This window comes from Gallinula chloropus (assembly GCF_964237585.1).
Source record: "Gallinula chloropus genome assembly, chromosome: 5".
NCBI lineage: Eukaryota > Metazoa > Chordata > Aves > Gruiformes > Rallidae > Gallinula > Gallinula chloropus.
In genome coordinates this window covers 75,652,199-75,678,608 of record NC_140090.1, presented here as the reverse complement: position 1 = coordinate 75,678,608, position 26,410 = coordinate 75,652,199, and the positions used below count along the sequence as shown (strand labels likewise).

Sequence of the window (26,410 nt, the reverse complement as noted above, 5' to 3'; positions counted from 1 at the left end):
CAGGACATGTCTGAAACAGAAAGCAAAGCAAGTATTCAACATTTAGTTTGTAACTGAGCTTCTCTGCTTTTTGGGGTTGTCTCTAAGCCCCAGACTACCTTAATGCTACACTGTAAGGCTTTGTGTTAGTTAGAAACTAGGGGGAATTGCCTCACAGTTACAATGTGGCAGCTGACTGAAAGCATGTTCAGGCTGTTCTGGGGAAAGGCTGTTTCAGTGGACTTGAAACTACTCCTTGTTTACTTCAGTAGGTCCCAAATGGGATTTTCAACATAGTTGTGCAATTCTGCTGTTTCAACTGCTCTAAGAGTCCCACAACAGAAGCAAAAGTACTAAAGAACCATCAAGGAAAAGCATTAATGGCCAAATGAGGGGAAAAACAAGCTGCAGAGCACTTACAGGTAAACAAAGGCAATTGCAGTATTTTTCTCAGCAGTTTCAAGGAACTAAACTCTTCTGTCTTCACTTTCAACTGCAGAGTAACCGTTTGAAGTAGAGTTTTACACCCCTGAAAATAGGGGATTATTCTGAAGGACTTTCATTTATTGACTGTAATAACTAGACATTTGATACACAGATGCCACGTTCCTTATCCACATTCTAAACAAGATTTCCTTAAGGTATGACACACAGCAAAAGGACAACCCTTTCTCAAACAGATATTGCTTGCAGGTAGTTATTGGTGAGCTCTACAGGTTTCAGGAAAACAAACATCCAGTTATTTAACAATATAAATATTGATTACTAAAGTTTTAATCATAAGTATAAAAACTCTATGTAAAACCACAGCCTATCTGTACAAAGGCCAGGAAAAAAGGTGATTGGGTTTTTTTTCCTTCTAACAAAGTGCTTCTGCAGAATTGACTGATTCATTGTGGACCTTTCTGAAGAAATACAGATCATTTGGCTCAGAGCATTCCCCTACAGAGAATCTAAGTTCTTCTTAGAAGGTTACAAAGCTGTTAGTTCCAGGCTACTTAAGCCAAACAAAAAGAAAATCTCTGGAGTTATGGCTATGCAACCAAATAGGCAAATTGTAATTTTCTTTGAACTATTTCCCAGTTTTCACTATTACTTCAAAAGTTTCCACCCATATTTAGTTGGCACAGAGCACCATCTGATAGTACCTGTGTGACAGCTTGGCAGGTTAAGAGGCTGCTGCTCTACCTGCAGTACCTGGCCATTCAAACATTTCTAGTCCCTTAGGCTGCAACTCCTCTGATTTTCTGCCAAAGGGATCAGGAATGAATGGCCAGGTATCTCCTCAGCAGAGAGCCCCAACAACTCCTTAGGTGACTCCAGCTGTAAAGCAGCACTTGTCTGACCCCCCCTTGGAAGCCCCATTTTAAATGCACTAATCCTGTCCTCTCTTTCCTCCATCCAAGGCATGGGACTGAGTGATGGGGGGGTAGCTTCTAAGGCAAGATTCCAAAAGAGGTTCTCTACTCCCACTTGAGCTTGAAAATACCTCTTTCTTTACATAGTAAGGCCTCCACATCAGATTTTCCCAGACATCCTTTTTCACACCTACCCACTTCCAAGCAGAAAGACAAGACCTTGTCCATTGATTTGGGATTTCCAGGCATGAGGAAGCCCAGAGCCAGCGCAGCACCTGACAGGCTGACACACCTGGAAACCCACAGCAAGCACTCAGACCAACTGCACGTTCTCTGTGTCCCTGTGCAGAGACTACCACATCCAAACCGTGCTGGTTTTACAGCCTGTGTGCTGCAGCCTGAGTTCCACAGCCCAGAAAGACAAGTTGGAACAAAACCAGAGCTGTCTGATACCTGGAACCTGCAGGACAAATGGCCACTGTAAGTGTCTGGCACAGCCTGGACACACAGACCCACTCTACTTGTACACACACTCACGTTGTGATATGAAATACAGGGGCCACATAAACAAAGTTATAGTTGGGGGAATATAACACCACCAGGAATGTTCCCAAATATGCCTCCATACATTCTCAGCCAAGCTCTGATAATCTGCATTGTATCACAGTAAATATGACATTATCTCTTATACCTTTAATTTCTCCATACAAAACCCCAGGCATACCCATCTGTATGGCAAAGAGTATCTCTCAGTCGGTCCCTAACACTGTGGTGCATCAGAATCAGATCTTGAGCAGCTGTTCAGCAGCTGCTAAATGGAAGAGGAAGTTTTCTGTAGCTGGTGGAAATCGCTTTTGTTTCAGAGCCTCAGAGTTAAGGGTGGGTTTCTCGTTGCCATTGGAAGCTTCAGTAAGGGAGGCTAAAGTAGCCAAGATTTCTTTTGTCTTCAGAGAAATATCCTTGAAGAACAGAAAAAACAAGCAACCCTGAATATATTATTAGGTATTAGCATGTTTTAATACACACACTAAAAAACCCCCCACCCAAAACTAAACAATAAAGAACAAAAAGGAAATAATGATAAATAAATCATTCATTTTATATAAAGGCCCCATTTATTTTAAGGAAAATTAGCAACAGCTCTTCAGTCTGCTGTGGCACAATATTGAATAAAGGGAGCACAGCAACTCCACAGGCTCCTCTCACTGACCTAACTCAGGTTTCTGGGCTAAGTCACTCAGTTGTGAAATCTCTAACTAATTATTAGACAGGGGAGGAAGTGAAAAAAAGCATCCTCATAAAAATCAGGCTTTATGGCTTCTCAGCTCTATCTCAGCAGGACTTTGTCAAAGGCATTGACAATACTATTGACAAGGTACTGAGCAAATCATGTGCTTCATAGAATAAATCTGGGACACTAATTATAGTGGAAGTCTTATAATCAATACAATTGCTGAAGTTTCTTCAGCAATATGGTTACCAAGAGATACTATAAACCAAGTATGTCCCCCTTAAAAACCTGTATGAAGAATAAAAATGCTCATTTCCCAGAAGTCAGAGGGTCCAAACAATCAACTCATTCCCAGAAAGAGCCTTCCTCTGCTTCAAACAAGATTCAGCAACAGGAAGTTAACTAGATTAAAATAAAAACCTTAAAATATTAACCTTAATGACTTGGCTGTCAGATTTATCTGGATCTTCTGCAGACTGAACAATTAGCTGTCCAATTTCTTTGTGAAGTTTCCCCATTGTCATTGCCTCTGAGTAAAGGGAAAAAACAAACAAAACAAGCATAAACCCCAGCACATTAAATGGCCACTTCTCTGACATTTCTACCTCCAAAACAGCCCAAAGCAGGTGACAAGGAACAGCAAGGTGACAAGCACATAAAAGATTCCCTTTCAAATAGCACCCAATCTCCATGTGTAGCAGAGTGTTTTTTCTAAAGACTCATGTGATGCATCTGCCTTCAGCTGAATGTCTCTTCCATATCACTGCCTAACATGGATGTTTTGAAACCTCAGCTGTACTCTTGTTGAAAGATGAATCACATCTTTCCAAATTCCAACTTTTTCCAGGGTCTCAAGGAAACTGAAAGACAAAAGCTTATATACTGACTTTTCAGAACCTGGATGGAAAAAAGGTCAAGACTGCTTGACCTACAGCAAAATTCAGCAATTACAAATCAACTCTGGAATAAATGGCTCCCTAAATCCAAAAATATAAAAAGCAACCAACCTTTTACTACAGGAGAAATGGTGATCTCACTATCTGCCAAATTCACATACACATCATAGAGGTCTGGTCTACTGTTCACTTCAGAATCTGTAAATCCAGCAATGTAACCTGGAGAGCAGAATTTTGGCAAGATGAAAATCAATCAAACCCAACCCAAACATTGTGGAAAACTGCAGTCCTGAAGTCTGTTCTAAGAGTATTTGGCTCCAAGCATTTGATCCAAGAGGTTGCTTTCTTGATATTGTCAGTCTTTTGATGAGTGCAGCCAGCAGGATCCTTCACTTCCGAGATTAAAAAAATCAACTTTTGAAAAAGCCTTGAACATGGATGAACAGCAAATGCTACATGCAACATCAAATGGTTATTCAAATTTGAAATTTTAAACCCCCTTCCTAACTTGCTAGTAAAATTAATCTACTGAAGGTTTAGATGAGATATTAGGGGGAAGTTTTTTACAGAGAGAGCAGTGAGGGGCTGGAACAGGCTGCCCAGGGAGGTGGTGGGTTCCCCACCCCTGGAGGTGTTCAAGGCCAGGTTGGATGGGGCCCTGGGCAACCTTGTGTAGCTCCAGGCTGGAGGTTGGTGGCCCTGCCTGCGGCAGGGGGGTTGGAACTGTTGGAACTCTCTGATCCTTGGGCTCCCTTTCAACCCAGACCGTTCTATGATTCTATAAGCTTCCACTTCAAAAGAATCTCCACTCAGAAGACCACATCTAATTTTGACTTAGAGAGTGACAGGGAACTGAAGAATAAACTCAGCAGATTTCCTTATTTATAACTTGCTGGGTGAGCAAACTGAGCAGCTTTTTGATGTTTAGTGAGCTCAAACACCATTGGTAATGCAGAAATAAGTGATGATGAGTAGTCTGCTTGCTCATTATTTCATACAGGGAAGCCTCCTACTTGCCAAATTATGTGTCACACTAACCTTTGCATAAACCAAGTGCCTCTTCCTGGATTACACATTAGGTACCACACAGAGCAACGCGTCACACGTAGCTGGTAAAGTCTACCTGTGTTAGGAGCCAGAGGCTTCGCTGGCAGCCCTCACAGCAAGAGTCTGGAACATCAGTTAAGGACTAAAAACATTTAACCCCCACCCCAAAAACTAAAAGTGAAGTTAGTAGCTATGTGTAGAAGTCAGAAAACAAGTGGCTGAAGGGAGCTGCTTCTGTACAAGGGCAAGAAGTAGTTCACACCCTCTGATCACATCAAAGAAGTCTCAAAGCTACTTTGCATCTACAAGTAGTGGTAGACTGATGAGGATCCACCCAGAAACACCAGATTAACTAGTTCTCTAAGATATCCACTTTGTTGATTTGCCTTTTCTAAAGAAAATTGCAGTTCAACCTCGAACAAAAGCATTAATAGCAGAATAACCCTTCCCCCCTACCCCCACCCCCCCAGCCAAAGAGCAGCGGTGCAAGACCTTGCAGCAACACAAACTGAAATTAAGTTCTCTTTCTATTTTTGATTAATTCATAATCACTACCTGTGCAGGCTTTTAAGGCTTCCACTTCCTCCTCATTTAGATGCACATATGAATGAAGAATTGACCAGTCTTGTCGATGCCACACTAAAGCAGGCAAAGTCCTAGAGAAATAAGATTGGTATTTGACATACAAGGGATTTTTACCTATAGTATTTACAGTTTAGCAGCAAGAAATGCATGTTGTGAAGTATAAGCTGGTTATAACTAGGTCTCATCCACCATGCATATACACAAACAACAGAGATTTCTGCTCTACGTGCAGAGTTATCACTCATTGTACAGTTAAGTTGATAAACACATGGCTAAAGCCTTAGGGATTTATTTATCAATAAACAGGTTTAAGAAAGTTGGGGTTCCCCCTCCCCTAAAATATAGTAATTTCTTTCAATGAAGGTTCAAAATTCGTTGGACTTTTGGGGGTGGGTGGGAGGTAGGGGTTGACCAAGTACCTGGTAAACTCCTGGATAGCTTCTATTCTAGGATGGTACACTACAATCCTCTTCTTTAACATCAGTGCTGTATACAAGATAACTGTTTCCATCCCAAACTGAGACACTACATCTGGGAAAGAGGGAGAAAGTTATTTTATGCCAACATTATAGTTTGGTTTTTGAAGGAGCTTAAAAGTAACAGCACAGACATGAGCAATATGAGCTTGGGAGCTGCTTTGGCAGGGGGGTTGGACCCGATGATCGCTCGAGGTCCCTTCCAACCCCTGTGATTCCATGATATTACTGTTATATAACACTATTTACTTGAGGTACACACAAAAACTGGATTGGTTTTTATGTAGTAAAAAAGAAATCAGAATAGAGACTTCTGGTATGAACCTTTGATGGAACCAGCAAGATAAGCCTTCCGAGCATCAAAGTCTTTGCTGAGGAAAGATCCATTTTCTTCACTTTGGCAGATCCCCTTGGTGAGGACCGCGATGTAACTCTCCATCATTTTAACTGGGCTTCCATGCTTCAAGTAGATCCTGCAGGAGAAGAAAGGGTCAAGTGATTTGACTGCAATCAGTACCAGCAGTATTATTTACCAAAAAAATTAAATCTTATTTTGGACACTTGGTGAGGGGTTTTTATACCCAAGTACAAGCCTTTCAACATGCACACAAAAAACGTGTCTGTCTTCTAGAACAGAAAACCACTCTAGACTTTTGAGTTTCCTATTTTATGAAAGAATGAACATTTACTGCCAAAGAAACAGCACAAAGGTGTAAGCAGGTGCCAGACAAAGGATTTTGTGCAGACTTGCTTCATGAAAAAAGCAACCACTACGGTAACACCTGCTGTTACAGGCAGACCACATCACTAGTTTTTATTACTGTCAGGCACTCTTCTGTACTCTTTGTTAAGTGATGAAAGAGAAACAGACATAGGGCCTTCGTACTCATTAAAAAAAACAACAAACCCCATGCACTTTCAGCTGTCTTCCTGACAGCAGAGACACACCATAACCTGCCTTACAGGTTAAGGTACTTCAAAGAATAGCTGAAGGTGAAGCTCTCAACTACCTCTCTTCCCTACCAGATATGGTACAAAACTACATCACATCTGAAACCTAATTATTACATATGGAAGAATCTGGATTTGAAAAATCTTACTTTATAAGTCAGCATTAACATGATCCACAGCCAATCTAAACTTTTCATATATCCATGAAAAACTGAGGTTGTTCTTGTCAATACCCTGAAGAACTGGCACACCTGACAGCATTCCCAAATCTGTGATACAATAACCTCACAAATGTACCCAGTTAGCTGCAAAAATCTCAGGAAATCCTCTTGGTATCAAGAGCCGGAACCCAAACAACTTGGGGAATGAAGGAAAAGCAAAGAAAGATGTAGAAGGAGATCAGGAGAACAGGAACGTGGGGGGAAGCAAGTAAATGGGGCTAGGGAAGGAGAAGATGGCAGTCTGGAGAGGCTGAGGGCCCTCATTTTCCTAGAGGAAAAGCAAAAAAAAAAAATCCTGGGTGCTGTGCCTATTTTAGAGGAGCTGCAGGAAGTGTCTGTAGTGGAAGGATGCACACTGTCCACAATACACTTAAACTCTGACTACAGAGCACTGACCTCTCCATACATGCCTGTAAGTTTTAAAGATATGAGAGAAAATGACCACGTGTGGGGAGTGGTGATGTCTCTGGAGAAGACACATCAAAACCCACTGGGCACCTGACATTCACCCAACACTCACTGCAGGGACTCAAGACAAGCAGCTCAAATCAAGGATTTATATCATTTGATTCAGTTTGTAGCACTGAGTTGCCAGCAGATTGTTAGACCAAAAGCAAACACAACATGATGAAACTTAATCTTTTGCCTTGGCAAGATTAAAACACCCACAGAGCAGTGGCACTAAGCAGTTTTTATACAGACCTACACAGTATCCTAGTGAAGGCTGCGTATTTCTCTGGGTTGAAGTCTTTAGCTGTCAGAACAATGGAGAAGTGGGTCACCTGGGCAAGACACACACAGAGAAAAGACACAGAGTTTATTTAATGAACCCATATGAAGAGTCTTCTTCACATAACTGAGCTTACTTCAGCAATCTGACAAGGTGTTTCAATTAAAAAGAAGCAAGCAGTAGCAGCTGATCCAAGTTATTAACTGAAGAAAAGGCCTGGTTAACAGATTTCTGATGTGACTCATTGCCACTGAGTCAGATCTAGCACATACCATCACTCCCTTCACCTACTCTTACAGAGTTGCTCTCCTTTAATCTCATAAGATTACTTTAGAAGGCTTTTTCTTTCCTCACAGGAGGTAGGAAGTTTCCAGAAATTCACTGCCCAAGGAGGCTGTGGAGGCAGACAGCATCACCATACTTAGAGAATGGAAAACAAAAATCACAGATGCAGGCCCACCAACAGAAATACTCTTTAACTTCCTTAATCCAACAGCTGTGGGCTGGGACAAAAGCCAGGCTCACGTGTTCTCCTTAAACAGTATCTGCCACTCTCAAAAACAGCACTGGGACACAGGATTTCATTTTTTACACCTCTAAGGTTCCTAGATGTAAGTTAGAGTGAAGAAACACAAGCAACATTCTGCTGTGGGCATGCAAAATCAGCATGTTACCTTTCTATTTAACAATACAGCATGTAAAATGATAAAGATTAATAAACTTAACAGGCAACTTAATGATTGTTTTAATGGGTATAAAGATATGAGCATAATTGCAGTCTTTCAGTTATAAATGCAGTGGAAGATAAAGTACCTGTATAACTCAAACTTTTGGATAAAAAAAAAGCATCAAGTTCTACATGAACAAGCTTTTGGACACTATGAAAGACCCGTTATAGAACTTTTTTGGAAAGAAAAAACACCACAAGAGAAAAAAAGAAGCTGAACTTGAAATGCAAAGTAACTAGAAATAACAGCATGAAGGAGCAACTCTATTTTAACACATCAAATGTAAGTTGTGTGACAAGCATCTCAATCTCTCTGTACCTCCATCCAATATACACCTTGGTGAAAACCTTAGCACGCAGGCTGCTTAGACAGCTGGGTAAGAGCTGCATTTGTGAGCACACAAAACCTCAAATCCTTTCCCCTTCTCACAGTACAAGGTGGGGAAAACTGGAAAACTGCCAGAGGAAGCTCTACAATCTTCCCTGCACCCTACCAAAAAAACAACAGGACAAGCCCTACCTTTTTCAAGGCTGGAGAATCCTGAACTTCCACTGTTGTGATGTAGAACCACAGCCTTTTATACTGGCCAAATACAAAGGTATGAAGCAATTTATTTTCATCTGTAAGGCAGCACTTCCGCAGCAACAAAGTCCTCAGTTCAGCTGTTATGGACGGATAACACCAAACCCACAAAGCATCTCCGTTGGTGTCTTTTTCTATGGTGGAAAGATGTTCACTGTGAGAATGCCAAACAGCAGCAAGGAAGTAAATCGATGGGTTAATCAGGTTTGTTTCCTGGAATCAGATTAAAATTCCACTTTACCCTGACCCTAGACCATCTAGTTCTGCCCCTACACCAGGGAGCATTCGTGCCACAGGTTTTATGCTTTAAATGTTAACAAATACCCACTTCTGACCTTCTTGGCCGAGGTCAGAGGAGCACCAGGCGTTCCAAGAGACATCCACACACGCAAAGCGCTGACCAACGAGCACCCAGACCAGCTCACTTAAAGAGGATTCCCCCGCTTCTCCCCCGACTCCCTAACAAAGCCCTTGAAGCCGTGAACCCAAGGCAGGGCGCCCGAGTTGCGCAAAGGTTTAGCCCCGTCGGAGGCAGCCCCAGACACCGGCCCTCAGCCGGCAGATACCCCTCGGCATCACCCCAGGCTGCCAAGAGCCCGACCGGGACAGGCCCCGCGGCCTCAGCTCTGCGGAGCAGCCCCAGCCGCCCCATCCCGAGCGGCCCCAAGCCCCGGCGCGGCCCTCCCTGCGGCCCCTCGCGGCCCGACCCCTCTGCAGGGCCGGGAGGGCCCTCACCGATGAGCCCCACGGCCAGCAGCAACTGTGGCTCCGGCTCTGCCATCTTCCGCGCCCAGCCCCGCCGCCTTCCGCCCGCCGAGAGCCCCGCCCCGCCGGAGCCCCGCCCGCCGGCTGCCCCCCTCACGGCGGCCGCCATTTGGCCGGTGCGGCCTCAGCTGCCCCTTATCAAAAACGAACGTTTTCCCCGGGTTTTTTTTTTCTTTTTGGGGTTCGTTTTTAAATAATTATTATCAAGTCTTTAGTGTTTAGGTGAAGCGTTACACAAAGAGGCGGCCACCGCCTCCCAAGTCAGAAGCCGTAGCCCTGAACAAAGCCCACACCAGCCTCCCCAGCGCATACAAGGGCTGGTTTGTGCCTGAAAGGCTTGAGCAAGCCTTCAGTACGTGTAAGGTGAGGAACAGTCATACAGCCTAACAGCTACTCCAGCATAACTCGGTGCTTGATGAGCTCAAGAATTAAAAGCACTCATTTTCAAGTCTGGATGAACGATGGCACCTGAATGCCACCTGTGGAAGCCACAGAACATGAACTGCAAGGCCACAGAGCAACCACTGAGGGGGAAGAAGAAATAGATAAAGAGCAAAGAACTTGTAGAATACCTGGGATGAGCTAGGAGCACCAGAAGAGGCCAAAGAAAACCTGCAGTAGTCTGGGGAGAGAAGGCAGGCCAGGGATCACACCTGGCTGGGAACGTGTTAGAGGGCAACCTGTCCTATGACTTTATTATAGTCCTAAAGCACACGCACATTTAATTTACTGAGCTACCAGCAGAGAGAGACATGAGGACTTGGACTATAAAAGCTCTTCCCAACACAAAATTGCCCCCATTGAAGCCTGGAAGCCTTTCAGGAACTTGAGAGAGAGTCAAAAAGGTGGAGTAGGCTCCTGCACAGGAACCGCTGCTCTAAAGCAGCACTAAATCCCAGGCAGCACCCCTGCAGTGGGGCCTGCCCGAGCATGGATGTCCCCCAGGGAAGGCTGCGAGGCCTTGGGATAGGCACTGGCTCCAGCAGCATGGAACAGGCAGACACTGCAAAGCTGCTGCCCGGGCCAGGGCTGTGTCTCTGGTGCTAATCTGATAGATTTTAAAATTAATTTTATGAAGACAAGGACTTGTTCAGCACCATAAATAGCGTAACAAAGACTATTGAATGTGTAACTGTGGTTTGAAACAGAAACAAAGAGGCTGGCAGAGACAGCTTTGAATGCAGACTGCGCTGAAATGCCCTCATGTAAATCGATAGTGTGGCCTGATAGAGAACACTGTGTACTATAGATTTACATCAGATCTCCCAGGGGTAGCAAGGACACAGGACACGGAGAACCACCCAAGTGAAGACAGCCTGAAGAAACAAAGCTGCTTGCCCCCATTTCTTTAGATTGAAGGCTCATACAATAGAGTGGAAAGCGATCAGTATTGCCTGGGAGCACTGACGGTGCTAAAGCTTCCATACCGTGACTGTGTCTTAGTTGTAACTGTTTTCCTGTTTAGCAATAAGCTGTGATTACAAGCCAACATTAAAAGTAAATTTCTAAATGCGTTGTATAATGGTTATGAAGCTTTCTGGTGGCCGTGCAAGATGGTTAACGTGAATAGCGTGAGGAAAGAAACCAAGGCAGTGAGTACAGAAAGAAATCATAGAATGCTTTGGGTTGGAAGGATCCTTAAAGACCATCTGTGTACCAAAACAGAATATCAGAGGGCAAATACAGGCTCTCTTCAGTCATCATAAAACAGATTTTGTCTTCATCTACCTGTTATTTTTTCAAAAATCGTACTTGGATATGCTTGAAACCAGTGTGAGACTGGGTCTGCAGAGTCACACGCATACAGTCGTGATGTCATTCAGCAGCTGCTGTTCTAATGCCGTTGTCGGTGCTGTTATGGGACTTTTGCCTGTAGTTCATGCACCTTTACACAGGAAGACACATGCCAGTACTAGTACTTATCACACAAGAGGAACGACTGAGTTCCTCTGAAGGAGTTTCCCAGGTTTGTGGGATTAAGGACACAGCTGGTGATGACTACATGCACTCATTTGGGCCCTTCTGCGAGCTCTCAGTGCTCCAAAGCTCCATTTCTGAACCAGCTGAACGGGCTGTGGGGAGCAAAGGCTCTGCACACGCGTGACTTCTTCCCCAAAATGTTCTTCTGCAGCGAGTGCACAGCCTGAGGCTGCGTTAGCCCGGCGGCTCCGTGCAGCCCCGAGAGCTGGCTGCCCGGTCTGGAGGGCTGCCGCTACCACCCACCGCCCAGGGGCTGATAGGCCAGGCGCTGCCCTGAACGGCTGCGCAGGGTTGGCAGCACCCACCCCCGGCCAACCCGCCGGGGCCGGCCCTAGCCTCTGCGGCGAACCAAGCCGGGAGGCCCGCACGGCACGAGTCGTCGGCGGGTTACAAGCGGCAGCAGCCGCCGCGCCGGACAGCCTGAAGCGCGGTTGCCGGCGGAGGGCTCAGGCCGCCAACCGCCGCCACGGCCGCTCCATCGGGATCCGGGCTGAGCCACCCGGCGCGGCCCCTTCCCGCCGGAACCGCCCCACGCTCGCCGGGAGGGGTTTCCCCATCCGGCGACGTCAGCGCGCGCGAGTGACGGGCCGCCCTCCCTTTCCGGCCTCGCGGGCTGCCTGGCTGGAGCACGCAGCGAGCCCTGCCGCCGCCGCCGCCCTGTGAGGAGAGGCCGCCGCCATCATGCCGGTGTACTTCCAGCGGCCCGAGAACGCCCTGAAGCGGGCGAACGGTCAGTGCGGGCCGCTCCGCTCCCACCCACCCTCCCCCCAGCCCCATTCCCCGCCGCCGGTTCGCCTCCCGCTCCCCACGCCGCGGCGGGCAGTGCGCGCCTCTCCCTTTCTCCCGGCCGCGCCGGGCCAGGCCCTGCCCCCGCCCCGAGAGAGCCCCTCTGCCGGCTCCTCGGTGCGGCACAGGGCAGTGGCCGGCGCCCTCCCGGCGCTGAGGAGAGGCCGCCCGGGGATGGCGCGGCGCCGCTTTGCCGCGAGGAAATGGCCGAGGCCTGCCGGCGTGGGCCGCGCCGCATGGCGGAGGCGAGGCCCGGGCGGCCGCGGGGAGCGGGCCTGGCCCGGCTCCGCCTCCTCCTCCCCAGCGGGGCCCCCGGCTGCCCGCGGGCGGAGGCGGTAGGCGGGCTGTGGGGGAAGGGAAGGGGGTGTCTCGGCGATGGGGGCCTGTTTCGCCGAGGGCAGCGCGGCCCGGGCCTCGCAGCGCCTCGGCCCCCACTCTGCGCCCGCGGGAGGCAGGTCGCCGCCGTGCCTGTCGCCGGGAACTGGCTATTCTTTGGCCGGGGGCTTGGCGGGAGGTGTCCGGCCCGGATCGCACGGCGTGGGATCGGAACCAGTCTGTTCCCGGCCCCTCTTTCCATGTGGGCTTCGTATTTAATAATCACAGCCTTCTTGTGACTGGTGAGGGCACGGATGAGTAAACTCTTTAAGCATTGCACAGGCTGATGCATAAGTTTGCCCCTGGAATAAACACCGAGGAGAGCTGCACTTTGGCTGTCTCTTGCTGTCTTCCACATACAAAGCTAGAGGGGTTATATTTATCAGCTGTCTCCTTTCAGGCTAAATATATGGGTTTGACGCTTCTTTTTTTATAGTATCCTATTTTAAGGACTGAGCATGACCATTTAGACCATTCATTGTCACAAGGCTGATTGCCAGGTGACACTTCAAGACATCCAAAAATTACAGATGATGTGCCAGTCTTGAAATGACAGCCGAAGAGTCTGCATAGTCTGAGGACCATACGTAATTCAAGTAGTTGGCGTTTTACAAGAAAATATTAAAGTACTTCATGTCCTCAGGATTTCTAATCTGATTGTAAAATCATTCACACAAATATAAAAAATAAAGATGAAAACTTGAAAGAGAAAATTGGCTTCAATCAACTTCCAAGGATGAAGTTGTATTTTAGCAGTCCTTTTATTGGAAAGTTGCACTGGCCTTATCACCACCTACAATTACCTGAAAGGTCGTAGAGAGGTGGACAATGATGTTTTCAGCCAGGTGACAGGACAAGGGCAAATGGCCTCAAGCTGTCCCAGGGCAGGGTCAGATCAGATATAAGGAAAAAATTCTTCCCTGAAAGAGTTGTGGTGCTGTGGAACAGGCTGCCCAGGGAGGTTGAGTCACCATCCCTGGATGTGTTCAGAAGATGGGTAGATGAGGTGCTCAGGGATCTGGTTTAGCACAGGACAGGAATGGTTTGGCTTAATGATCTTAAAGGTCTTTTCCAACCTTGTGATTCTGCACCATAGTATATAGACTGTAGTTAAAATCTGGAGTTCTTGAGTGGAGTTAAGTTGTACGTACATGATTAGGAAGTCACATTGCTGGAATATTGACCGTAAACTGCTTACATCTGATGCTTTATTGTTGCTTTCCTTGTATTGAAGAGCAGCTTTAAATTCACATCTCCTGCACTGCTGTAAGTCTACTAAATTCTAACAAACTGGAGGAGTAGAGTTGAACAGAAGGGTTGGAACTGAAGGGAGCATTCTGTAGACAAATGCCAGCAGTCCTGAGTCTCCATAGACTGAATGGAAAACATAAGGAGCAATGTCAAGTCTAGCAAGGGCTCAGTCTTACCTTGTCAGAGTCCAGTGAAGTGTGAGAAGTTGTACCTGAGGCAGGTTGTATTTCACAGGAAGCAGTTTAATTTCAAACTGATGTTTTGTATTAGAACATTCAGTGCAGTTTCCAGAGTTTCAATGTTTGCATGTTACATGTAAGGTTTCAGTGAGCATAGAAGAGCTTGACTGATTGTGAGTATGTACAGATATGTAAGAAAGGCTGTTTTTCCTTGGAACAATAAATATAAGTCAAAGCCAACCCTTAGCCATTGTTAATACCTGGCATTGTTTTGTATAGTCAAGGAGGTAATGCAACTTTTGGGAGTGTTTTATTGCAGGAGCTGAATTTGCTTTCTGTAGATACTGGATAATGCCTGCTATCTTTGTCACCTTCTGTAATGACATACGTTTTCTCAGATCAAAAACCTGATTTGGGGTAACAGTAGTTCAGTTGTTGGTGTGTATCAGCTCTTGTCCACACAGTTGCTGTCTTAGATAGCTTTTAGCATTTTAAGTGGTGTAATAGAAAAAAAACCCGTTTCTGACCACTATTTAGGGACTAAAGCGTTATATTTTGTTACAAGTACTAGTTTCCATAACTTACAGTTTCTACTGCACAGCTTCATGCTGTGTGCTGTGTTTGACTCTTCAGGTTCACTTTGTGCTTTTACAAGTGTTTGTTAAATTAGCCATAATTATTTGACTTACTCGTAAGAACTTGCTTGACCAGAGTTAATTAAGAGCTTCAAAACAATATGAATTAATTTTGTGCTCTGTGCAGTTGGTTATCGACCACGGAGAGTTGTGGTTGGAGAGGCCTGGCATTGTTGCAAGATTAAACTTGCCTTTTGAGGAATTTTCATAAATAAAAAATTGTAAACCTGTGCTCAAAGGCAGCACTGAGATAGAATAACAGTGCACGTTACGGGGTGGAGGATAGCTTTATTAAAACTCCCTTGGTGAGTAAAAAAATACTGTTGAATACTGTCACACTGTAAATTACCTTTAAATGTAACACATGCTTTTTCTAGAAAGGAATGTGTTCCTCTTATGCAAGTTCATTATTTACATAAACTAAGCCCTGAATACATGCTATTGTGGTCTGCTTATAAAAACACATCTTTTATCTGTGATTAACTTTGACTGTAGGATTCCAAAACTTTGCAGCTTTCTTTGTCTGATGCCTGAGCATCTTGTGCAGGCCCCTATACTTTAATCATTCCTGCCATTATTTCTTCAGGAATTAAGTGATTACCCAAGTACTTCATAGGAAATACTGACTCCACCCCCTTCACCCTTTAAGAATACAGGCATTTCCTTTTAGCTGTATTCCACTTCTCTTTATTTTTTAAACCTTTTTGCTTTTTTCAGGTACAAGGTTTGGTGTAGGGCCTGTCTGCTGGTAGCTTGCTGACAGTGCTGTTTAGGTATTTGCTCAGGGATGGATTGCTGTGCTTTGTACTGAGCAGAAGCTGTGGTATGTCATAGGTGGGAGTTGCTGTAATGCTGAGAGATCCTGTTAGGAACAGCAGCTGCTTAGGGAATGATTAAATGGGAAATTGGTTTCAGCAGGAAGGCTGATTTTAAAAAATGTCTGACCCTTCAGTTGGACTGCAGCAGCTTTTAGTTCTGTAAACTGAATCGAGACCACCTTTTCTGAGTGAAGTTTCATTCTGTGGGGACAGGACAAGGGGCAATGGCTGCAAGTTGGAGCACAGGAAGTTCTGCACCAACATGGGGAAGAACTTTTCCCCAGTGAGGGTGAGGGAGCCCTGGGACAGGCTGCCCAGGGGGTGTGGAGTCTCCTTCTCTGGAGATATTCCAGCCCCGTCTGGACGCCGACCTGTGCAATATGAGCTGGGGAGCTGCTCTGGCAGGGGGGTTGGACCCCATGATCTCTCGAGGTCCCTTCCAACCCCTGTGATTCTTCACTTGAGGGCAGGACTGTTTTTTTTTAAGTCACATTCATGGAATGGTTTGCATCTTGTTGAATGGCATTGGTAGGTGCTGTACAAGCCTCATAGTGTGTATTTTTTTCCTTCTTGATGAAACTAGCTTTAAAACTGGATAGGTATATCTTTTTAACATGTATGAAGCTCCCAGTCATACCTTGATGGATGGAGAGACAGCTCTGCTATACTGAAATTTTCATGTTAGCAGAGATGTCTGTATTCATTCTCAGTATTGTCATTGAAGGGCTACCACTGCAGTTGGATCTGCCTAAATTTTCATAGAACCAGCTAAAACAAACCATCAATGAACTTTGTTTGGAGTTGATTAAATTCTAAAAATTTACATGGTTTAAGTGTAAACACATGGATCTTCTGGTTTATAAGTCTTGTGCTAATTGAATTTTGCTTACAGAATTCCTTGAGGTTGGCAAAAAGCAGCCTGCCCTTGATGTTCTTTATGATGTTATGAAAAGTAAGAAACACCGAACATGGCAGAAAATCCACGAGCCGATTATGCTGAAGTACCTGGAACTCTGTGTGGATCTCCGCAAGAGTCACCTGGCAAAAGAAGGGCTGTACCAGTACAAGAACATTTGCCAGCAGGTATGGCTTTTGATATATGTTTTTTTTGTATGTCAGCTCGTAGGAGTTAGAATTAACCTGCCTTTTAGATGTTCCTGGGTTTGTATTATTAATGTTTTAAATATCTGCTGCCTGTTTTGTGTGAAAATATCCTTCCCGTTTTCTACCTCTGACATAGGTGAACATCAAATCTTTGGAGGATGTTGTTCGAGCCTATTTAAAATTAGCTGAAGAAAAAACAGAAGCAGCTAAGGAAGAATCCCAGCAGATGGTACTGGACATAGAAGACTTAGATAACATTCAAACTCCAGAAAGGTAGGCAACCTTTAAAAAGTAGCAATTCACAGCAAAGTATTCTTATTTCCATGAAGGATGCTGGCAATTCAGGGAACTGAGATATAAAGGTGATGGATTTGAAATGGAATTATAAGTGGTGTTCCAGAGGGTTCTAAAGGTAGGGGAAAAGTAGGAATTTTGCATTGAACAAAATCCAAAGTCCAAGTAAAGAAAGGTCAAGAAAGTAAGTAGTAAAGAATAGAAAATATAGATACAGTAGGAATGGTTCTGGGAGCCAGGTCACTGCTTTCTAGGATATGCTCAGATCTGCATCTATAGTGGTGTTTGGAGAGTTCACTATTGAAAGCTGCTTGTTACCAGTTGATGTATGAATGCTATTAATTATATTAGACCAATTTAATTCCTGTATGTGATAACTTCCAGTCCTTCTGACCACATGTGCCTATACAAAGAAAGAAAGAAAGAAATGTTATTTTATGCCTGCTTGAGTAGCTGATGAGATATTAAAGAAAGAGCATAAGACATAAATTCAGAGTGTCATCATTAATTGGATGGATAGTGAGAACGTAGAAGGAATGGAAAAAAGGATCAGTAAATATGTCTGCTTTACGTTGTGTATAGATCTTCATTAGCAAGTAGTGCCAGGTTAGGATGAAACCACTCCAGCTCTGTGAGAAATTGCTGTTCTGTGTAGGACAAGTTCCTAATCTGCTTCAGGCAAAAAGTGAGGTTAGCTCCAATTTGTGTTCTTGAGGTGAATCTGTTGATTTAGGGAATGCTCACCTTAGCTCTTGACGGTTCAGCTACATAGGTGGTTACATCTGTGGAAGAGGGTGATAAGGTGGTGGTAAAGAAATGTTTTACAGCATTCCAGCTGAGTTTGGAAGATGCCATCTGCCTTTAAAAAATAAAAAAAGCCTAGCAAATAGTTTAACATTTCCTTAAGTCAAACCAAGTAAAACTTGCAGAAGATAGAAAATAAAGAACCAAAGGACCTTCAGCCTTAAGGGGAGGATTCTTGGGAAAACAGTGGAAAACATTTTATCAACAGGTATTTTGGCTACTAAAACTTGGCAGATACACATCTGGGCAGACTCTGTGTTTCTCATCCACGTGCAGGGTGCGTGGTTTGAACAGTTGCCCATGTGTTATCTTGATTGTAATAACATTCAGGTCTTTAGTTTGAGTTTTGAGGAAAGTAGTAGTATACAATGTTCAGGCTTGCCAAAGGATAGATGGCATCAAATCATGTTAGAATTTTATTTGGTAATTTATTTGTTTAGGTTCAAGAAATTCCAGATATGTAGTCAGGGGAAAAGTAAAGCTGTTGATACCATGCCAGAATGTTTGCAGTTGAATGGGAAGGAACTATGACTGCCCAGTGACAGAGTGATGACATGTAATGATGAAAGGAGATGTGAAGCAAGAGTGAAGTCAGTAGGAATTCTTTAAATTAGAATTGTGGCTCAGAGTTTTAAAAAGAAAGTCAGTTTTATCTACTGATGATAAAAAAATTGGAAGAAATTATCAATTGTCTTGTTATGGCCACTAAATGCAAGACATCTTTAAGCATATTTTTGATGCTTTAAGTGTTCTAGTTTTCAATGCCCATAGATGATAAATCATAATGCTTTTGTGGCATGTGTCAGCTAGAAGTGAGCTTTCTGGCAGCATTGTTGGTGACTTCAAAGGAACTACCAGCAAGTAGGAAAGTGTGTGAGTACACAGTGATACATGAATCTTAACAGAAAAAGGACAGTGTGCAGGTCCCTGCTTGAAGTGGGAAAGTGAAAATCCTGGAGTTAGTTTCCTTTGGCTTACTCACGTGAAAGATACATAAGCTTCCGATGTTTCTTACCTCTGGAGCTTGTGCATGTCAGTCTTATATGTAGGGGCCAAAGTTTGAAACTTTAACAGCAAGAAACATTATTTACAGCCTTTAGAGGAGAAGGATGTCTGAGGGACCAGTTTGAAAACAACTTGTAGACCGACTGTTCAGCAGCAGTTAGCTGTTGAAAGTCATCCGGTCTCATCTTAGATCTTGATAATAGGTGAGATTTGTGTGGATTAAAGCTCTTTTTTTGCATTCCCTTATCCTTCTACCCTGACTGTAGTGTTCTTCTGAGTGCTGTAAGTGGAGAGGACACTCAAGATCGTACTGACCGACTGCTTTTGACACCCTGGGTTAAATTTCTGTGGGAATCCTACAGACAGTGTTTGGATCTTCTTCGAAATAATTCTCGAGTAGAACGCCTCTACCATGATATCGCACAGCAAGGTGAGTGGAAAAGATGGAGACAAAGGGTAGTAAGAGAGAGAACTTCTTTATTACGTCCTGTAAAACTAGAAGATGAAAGGTTAATTCTGTTTAGGTATTGCTTCAGAGTTGGAAATAGATTATTCTCTCAACATGTACAGACATACTGTTCGTAAAATTACAGAGGTTCCTTAAAATTGTGGAGGTTTCTGGACACTGGTTGTTTCTTGTAACAGAACCTGCAAAGAAAGAGTTACTTTTTTCAGGGACACATTGAGAATTACTGGTGCTGTGTCCTTATTTTTTCTTACTGATCAAATTCAGTCATGTTTTCACTTCGTTATGCGGAATGGCAACTGCATCTTCCATTAATGTCTAACTTCAAATACTAGCGTACACTGAAGGATGCTGTAAAATTATGACATGCTATCAATTGTGACACAGGTTTAATTTAGCAAAATACTATGCTGAAGGCAATAGAAAAAGTCTAGTCTGATTCTTTCTGGCATTATTCTGCAAAAATTGAATTGATAAGAAGGAAAACATAGATGTTCAATCTTTTATGAGGGCGAGAGCTGAGCGGAAACACGTTTTACTTTGTATGTATAATTTAGGGATCTGTATTTTTGAAGAAAGTGTCTGTTAGATTTTTAACTCTGGATCCAAATTATGGAAGGACATTAGAAAAGATGACCATCAGATGAATTCTTTAGTGTATTTAAAGTTTTTGTAATACAGTGTTGGGACTTTTTTGCCTGTTTCTGGTAAAAATACAGTGTGGTAGAGTGACAGTGGCAAAGCAAAACCAGATTTTTGAGAAGAGCTATGGGAATCAAAGACAAATTTTTTATTGTGTTACTTCCATTTGAAAGCTTAATTTAACTTTACCACGTGGGAAAAAATTCCCAAGCCATTTCAATATTGTACAAAGCCAAAACCTGAATTTGTGCCATTCACAGAATTCTATTTGCACTTCATTCAAAATAAAAGCTAGAATCACTGCTTAAATTAGAGCATTTTTAGAGACTGGAAGTGTTCCCTTTTCTGCTTAAGCTTAATGATGTAGAAGCATCTTCATTTTTTGAGGTCAAGATGGAAGTGCTCTGTATTGTCACTCATTATGTGTCACAAATTGTGTCTAGTGAGATAGGTCTTTCTGGACAGTAAATGAAGTTTCTCAAAATGTCCCGATTTAGATATTTGAACCCCATTTAGGTATGTCATTAGTGAGCATTCTTACTTTATGTTGCTCATTTTTGCAGCTTTCAAGTTCTGCCTGCAGTACACGCGTAAGGCTGAGTTCCGCAAGCTCTGTGATAACCTGCGAATGCATTTGGGGCAGATCCAGCGTCACCATAACCAAAGCACAGCAATCAACCTCAACAATCCTGAGAGTCAGTCAATGCACCTGGAGACCAGGCTTGTGCAGCTTGACAGTGCTATTAGCATGGAGCTCTGGCAGGTATGCAGCAGGGCTCCTGTAATCATGCTGTAGTCTACAGCCTTTCCAGAGTCTGTTCCACGCAGATCATGTTTCATGGTTTAAACTCCAAGGTAAAGACAGGATATTAGGTAAAGAATAAAGTTCTAACATCTATGATGTGGTACTACATGCATATTGAATACATAGTCTGATGTTCCTGGCATTGCTGGCTTTGCTTAGCATTTCAAACCAAGGTTCTGCTGGTAGTAGTCAATGGTAAAGGTGCTGAGGTAATTCTGAGTTGTGAAAGTGAGAAGTTGCTGGTGCCTTCACGTCCTCTATCCTGTATCCTCATCAACTGGATCACTGGGAAGCGGTTGGGAAACGTTAAAGCCTGCTATTAGGCTGGGCCCCAACATTTCTGGTTGAACAGTTAGTGCCCACTCTGGCTAAACATTATCAAAACAAATTTTTCAAAGAGATGCTTTGCTTTTCCAGTCTTTCTAATGTCAAATTCTATAAAAGCCACAGTTGTAATTTTTCAGTTTTGTGAATCTGGAGAATGTTTTCTGTTGTGTTTTGGTTTTTGATTACTTGCAAGTAAGTAACTATATGTAAGGCATTTTGAAGATAATATGGATTTTTAGGGAAGCTATACCCATTTTTTGATCAGAAGACTTACTTTTATGAAAACCCAGTAAATAGTAGAATTGGTGTAATAGTAAAATAGTTGAATTTTTGTTATTCTGGTTTGGGGTTCTCTTTCCCCCTTGGTTTGTAGGTTGAAAATCAGAAGGAAACCAGTTTGGAAAAAATTACATGAACTTAACTAACAAATTCTAAGCAGATAGTTGATGGATTTGCAGTATGTCCAAATACTTCCTTTATTAGGAAAGAAGTTATTACATTTCATGTAGCTGGAAAAACCGAAGATCACAGCTCTTGGGGTAGTAAATAGGTTTACAACCTTTAATGAATGTATATTTTCCCCTTTTTGGGGGTTGCAAAAATCTTCCTAAAAGTAGTGTATTTGTTGTTTTATTTTTTAGGAAGCTTTCAAAGCAGTGGAGGATATTCATGGGCTATTTGCACTGTCTAAGAAACCACCCAAACCACAGCTGATGGCAAATTACTATCACAAAGTCTCAACTGTCTTCTGGAAATCAGGAAATGCTCTTTTTCATGCATCCACCCTTCACCGACTGTATCACTTATCAAGAGAAATGCGAAAGAATCTCACGCAAGAGGAGATGCAGAGGTGGGGAAAGATGCTTAGTGTGATCTCAGAGTCTGTTTTTAACCCCATAGGTTTGAAAAATCAACTCAGTTGTACCCAAAAGAAGCAGATGATACGGCTGTGCAGCTCTGGTTAAAGTGGCCCAGTATTAATTGCCTCGATAGAAACCTAGATCAAGAAGGATATTTTACAGAGCTACAGTGTAAATAGTGTAAATGTCAGGATCACCTTAGTTAAGCTTCCTTCTCTGTTACTGACTGTGAAGCCAAGTGAGTTCGTAAGTATCTGTGTTTTGCTTCCTTTTTCTCTTCTGAGTGGTAGTATTTACTTCCCAAGGTTTCATTCTAACCTATATAAACTTGTCCTTAATATATAGAAGTCGGTATAGCCAAATGGCCTTTAATGTTTTTGATAATAAGTATGATAACTGGCAAGGCATTTGATGCATGCAGAACCATAAATTGCATCAACCTCTGAAGGTCATCTACAGGTGTTCATAGAATCAGAACCTGGTGGGAACAATCTGTGGAAATTCTTACATTCCTTTTCATCTAGGTACTAAAGTAAACATTTTAATATATTTAGTGTCATTTCTATTATTACATCAAAAGGTACATGTGGCTTGCAAAGTAAATTCTAAAAATTGATGTAGTTAAACTGATTGGTATGGATTTGTGCTAAAATAATCTTGAAAACTGCTGCTTTCTGCTGTTTTCATTATTTGATAGGATTTTGATATTTACAGAGGCAGCTTAAATCTCCTAGCATTTTTCTGTGTGTATGTGTATCTGTATACACACATGTAAGTAACGAAGATGTTACCAAAACTTTTCTCCTTGAATTGGCAAATATATGAAAAGGAATTGATTAGTGTTCTGCAGTTTCATCTTCTGTGGTTCTGCTTTGTCAACAGGATGTCTACTCGAGTCCTTCTGGCCACTCTGTCGATCCCTATAACTCCTGAGAGAACTGATATCGCTCGCCTTCTGGACATGGATGGCATCATTGTTGAGAAGCAGCGACGTCTGGCAACCCTGTTGGGTCTTCAGGCCCCACCTACCCGTGGCAGTCTTATTAATGATATGGTAGGTAGCCATGTTTGGATAAGCAGCTTTATTTAAAGATTAAGTCTTTTTGGCCTGTTTTCCTTTTAGAGCATTGTGCTTAGGTTATGGGTTGGCAGTTTAAAAGTTAAACCAGCTCTGATTCGTGGTATAGTGTTAACGTTTCAGATTGGCAGCAGTAACTTGAGGCATGAATGCTTGTGTGCACTAAAGAGTGAGACTCAGCACTGTCCTTGCTGTCACCCTAATGTTGATTTGAAACTGAGGAGTCTGAAAAGAAAAGGCTTGTGAGCTAGAACTTTGGGGTTGGGTTGTTTTCCTTACTCTAAGGCATGTCGTTAACAGAACTGTTTATTTTTCTGTTTTAAATGTAGTTTTGATAAACATGGATCAGATATACAGTGGACCATAGGGACCTAAGTGATTACGAAAACTGAATTGTGTTTGGCTTGAAAGGAGGTTACATTTATCCATCTTCAGACACTCCCAGATACTCATAATAAACAAATTAGGCATTCAATCGTCGTTAGGTGTTTCCAGAGGATATTGCATTTCTTGCAGTCGTTTGCATGCATTCCTTAAACTTAGACACAGGTTTCATTTTACAGTTTACGTTAATTCTTTTTCTGGTACCTCTGCACCTTAAATCACAATTTAAAGCTTCAAAAGTTTACTCATGAATGGAGATGTGTAGTTTTAGTTTGAATGTGGGCCTACATCTGTGTGGTAGGACTTGTGTCTTAGAAGTGGCTAGTAAGTTGAGGGTGGACTCTAGACTGACTGTTTATATTGTTTGCATGGCTTTTTTCTACTTTTCCATTTTTAAACACAATTAAGTGGTGTAGAGTTATTGTCACTGCAGTTAAGAATGCTGTAATAAAAAATAAGTAGCCTCCTGTATTAAAAGGTAGATGTGGTGCCTGTTTACCTCTTGAATATAAAATTCTTTAAGCTTAACTGTTAATATTGTATTTACTTTGAGATATCTGGATTTTTGTGTTGACTGTAGGTGAGGTTCAACGTAGTGCAATATGTTGTTCCAGAAGTGAAAGAACTTTACAATTGGCTCGAAGTCGACTTTCACCCGCTCAAGTTATGTAGCCGTGTCAGCAAGGTAAGTTTTGTAGCTCTGTGTATACAGTAGTTGGTCGTTACTAATAGTTTGTTATTTGATTAATGATTTGTGGTAAATGCCAGCTGGCCTTTTCTGTTGCCAGAATTTGCAATGGTGGGCTTTACTTGGTCAAATTCCATTACGATGACATGCACCTGATAGGTGTAGTGCACCAGGTTATTGAAAGTGAATGAAGATTCATTCAGGAGTCTAGGGTGCTATTCAGAGGTTTGGGAATATATCAGAAGGTCGTGTTGTTGGAGGTGATTCTCTGTTAAATTTTGTGTTAAGGTGTGGAAATGAGAAAACTGTGTGTGCACGTGCATGTGTGTGTGGGAAGAGGAAAAATACACCAAGGACTGTTTTTATTTGAAAAATGTACAGTATTGGGGGTAAAATGCTGTGAGAGCTGTTGATCACATTAATTTAAATTCTGCAATTGATGAAGCACATCACATTCTTTTTCTTTAATAGTGGGAACAAAGATAAATTTGAGGTGTGCTAAAAAGAACTTGAAGGTAAATTAGCAGTGTGGTAAAGGTTGCCAGTACTGTCAGTCGCCTTCATACAAAATACGTTAACTGTCCATTACAAATGAAAGCCTTCTGAAGATACACTTAAGTAAAACAATGTAGTATGTGGACAGAAGTGCTGGTGTTTCATGAGCTGTTAGCCAGAAGTATTTAACAACCATGCTTTGTACTTTGATGTTGACATTTTTAAGGGTTGATGCAGATATAGAGTAACTTTTCAGAATTTTGATAGGTTCTGAACTGGGTGAAAGATCAAGCTGAAAAGGAACCTGAACTGCAGCTGTATGTTCCTCACCTCCAAAACAATACTATTCTTCGCCTTCTGCAGCAGGTATGAGTAAAGGAAATGTAAGTTCTTAAGAAAATGCTTTGGAAGAACAGAATTTGGAAACTTCCATGCTGAAATACTTTTTTTTTCAATCAAATGGAAGGCTGTTATGATTTTGAAATACTTTATTCTGTATATAACTTGTATCCTCAGCTTTGTACATAATTTAGGTACAGCTGCAGTAGCTATGTTTAATAGTAGTTGCATACAGTGGTGCAGTTGCTTTTCTTCATTATAGATCTATGATGTCTTAATTTAAGACAGGTAATTCCTTGTTTATTAGAACTTTGTGGAGTAAGGCCTGGGTGGGATATGTTTGTGCTGGCTTCTTTTGGATGTCTGGGTGTTCTATAAAACGCACATTTCATTGACCTGCTTTCGTTACAAGTGACGAGCAGTGTTATTTCTGATGTGCTAAAGAAATAGCTGAAGGCTAATTAGCAGCATAGCTGTATGTAGTTATTGCTGCCAGTCTCCTTCATACAAAGAAGCCCTTCAGGAATGACATTTGATCTCAGTTAAAAGTTTGAATACAGTACAGAAATAAAAACCTGAAAGAGTATTTGTAGCTGCATTAATATTTAGATTCTCATTTATTGATGATTTAGTAAGTTAGCTGTAGAGGTCGTACAACAGCTTTTATTTCTGGTCTCTTTAAAGAGGAAAAACACCTGATGTTTCTGTTCATATATAGGTGGCCCAGATTTATCAAAGCATTGAGTTTTCTCGCCTGGCTACCCTGGTTCCCTTTGTTGATGCTTTCCAGCTGGAACGCAGTATCGTAGATGCAGCCAGGCATTGTGACTTACAAGTAAGTGCTGTAAAAAGACTTCTGGGAAATGATGTATGGATTTGTGTGTATTTTACTGGGTGAAAGCTATTGAAATTGATATTGAATCCAAGGAAAACAATCCTGAAGCAAGTCTGAACAAACAGGGCTGAGAATTCCTGACTATGCCGATTTAGCTGTTCAGACTGAAGAGCTAGCAGTCGCTTCTGTTGAGTTTTGTCTAACCAAGTGGTTGAAGTAAACCACCAGTGTCTGAGATGTTTCAAATGCTGTTGAAGATGGCATTGTTGGTAAAGTTGTCTGTGTAGAATGAATGACAGCCTGGAATGAAACGTTTAAGCTGGTGTTGAGATAGAAGTAGTTTTTAGTTGAGGTTGATTAGTAACTAGGCATTGAGGGGTTTGGATAAAGCTGAATTAATGCATTAAGGTTAACACACAACTTCAACTTAACATTTTAGATGCATTGAAATTGCCTGCTTTAAAGTCGGGTATCTTTTGCATGTTGCTTATGTGGAGGAAGAGGCAATGGTGATTTGTCTTGCAATGTTAATTTCATAGAATCAATAAAAGTTCATCCTTTTCCAGGGATAATATAAAAAAAACCCCAAAGCAACCATATGAAGTAAGCAAGATTGTATTTACAGTGCTATTTTCCTTCTACTAATTTTTCATGGTCTGGTATAGGTAAAACTATATTGTTTAGAAAGGGATTTCTGCTTAGAGCTTCTGT

The 26,410-nt window shown here is 42.6% G+C and overlaps 2 protein-coding genes across 2 annotated transcripts in view; one reads left to right on the top strand and one right to left on the bottom strand.

The window, feature by feature from the left end:
- Positions 1 to 2,016: 2,016 nt before the first annotated feature.
- Positions 2,017 to 9,565, bottom strand: DENND10 (DENN domain containing 10; the record flags this gene model as incomplete). The annotated part of the gene is made up of 9 exons (XM_084264715.1): positions 2,017 to 2,296; positions 3,003 to 3,097; positions 3,576 to 3,683; positions 5,067 to 5,167; positions 5,516 to 5,627; positions 5,897 to 6,045; positions 7,447 to 7,526; positions 8,722 to 8,918; positions 9,520 to 9,565. The coding sequence occupies 9 exons, from the start codon at positions 9,563 to 9,565 to the stop codon at positions 2,120 to 2,122; spliced, it is 1,065 nt and encodes a 354-aa protein (XP_084120841.1). The 3' UTR covers positions 2,017 to 2,119.
- A 2,645-nt stretch (positions 9,566 to 12,210) lies between these two features.
- Positions 12,211 to 26,410, top strand: part of EIF3A (eukaryotic translation initiation factor 3 subunit A) — a gene marked incomplete at its 5' end in the record, with an annotated part of 31,938 nt that continues 17,738 nt past the window's right edge. The window contains 10 exons of the mRNA XM_084264666.1: positions 12,211 to 12,259; positions 16,466 to 16,656; positions 16,814 to 16,950; positions 19,047 to 19,210; positions 20,452 to 20,651; positions 21,662 to 21,870; positions 22,763 to 22,934; positions 23,923 to 24,027; positions 24,793 to 24,891; positions 25,583 to 25,699. Of these exons, the coding sequence (XP_084120792.1) occupies positions 12,211 to 12,259; positions 16,466 to 16,656; positions 16,814 to 16,950; positions 19,047 to 19,210; positions 20,452 to 20,651; positions 21,662 to 21,870; positions 22,763 to 22,934; positions 23,923 to 24,027; positions 24,793 to 24,891; positions 25,583 to 25,699 (1,443 nt within the window). The remainder of the gene's footprint in view (positions 12,260 to 16,465; positions 16,657 to 16,813; positions 16,951 to 19,046; positions 19,211 to 20,451; positions 20,652 to 21,661; positions 21,871 to 22,762; positions 22,935 to 23,922; positions 24,028 to 24,792; positions 24,892 to 25,582; positions 25,700 to 26,410) is intronic.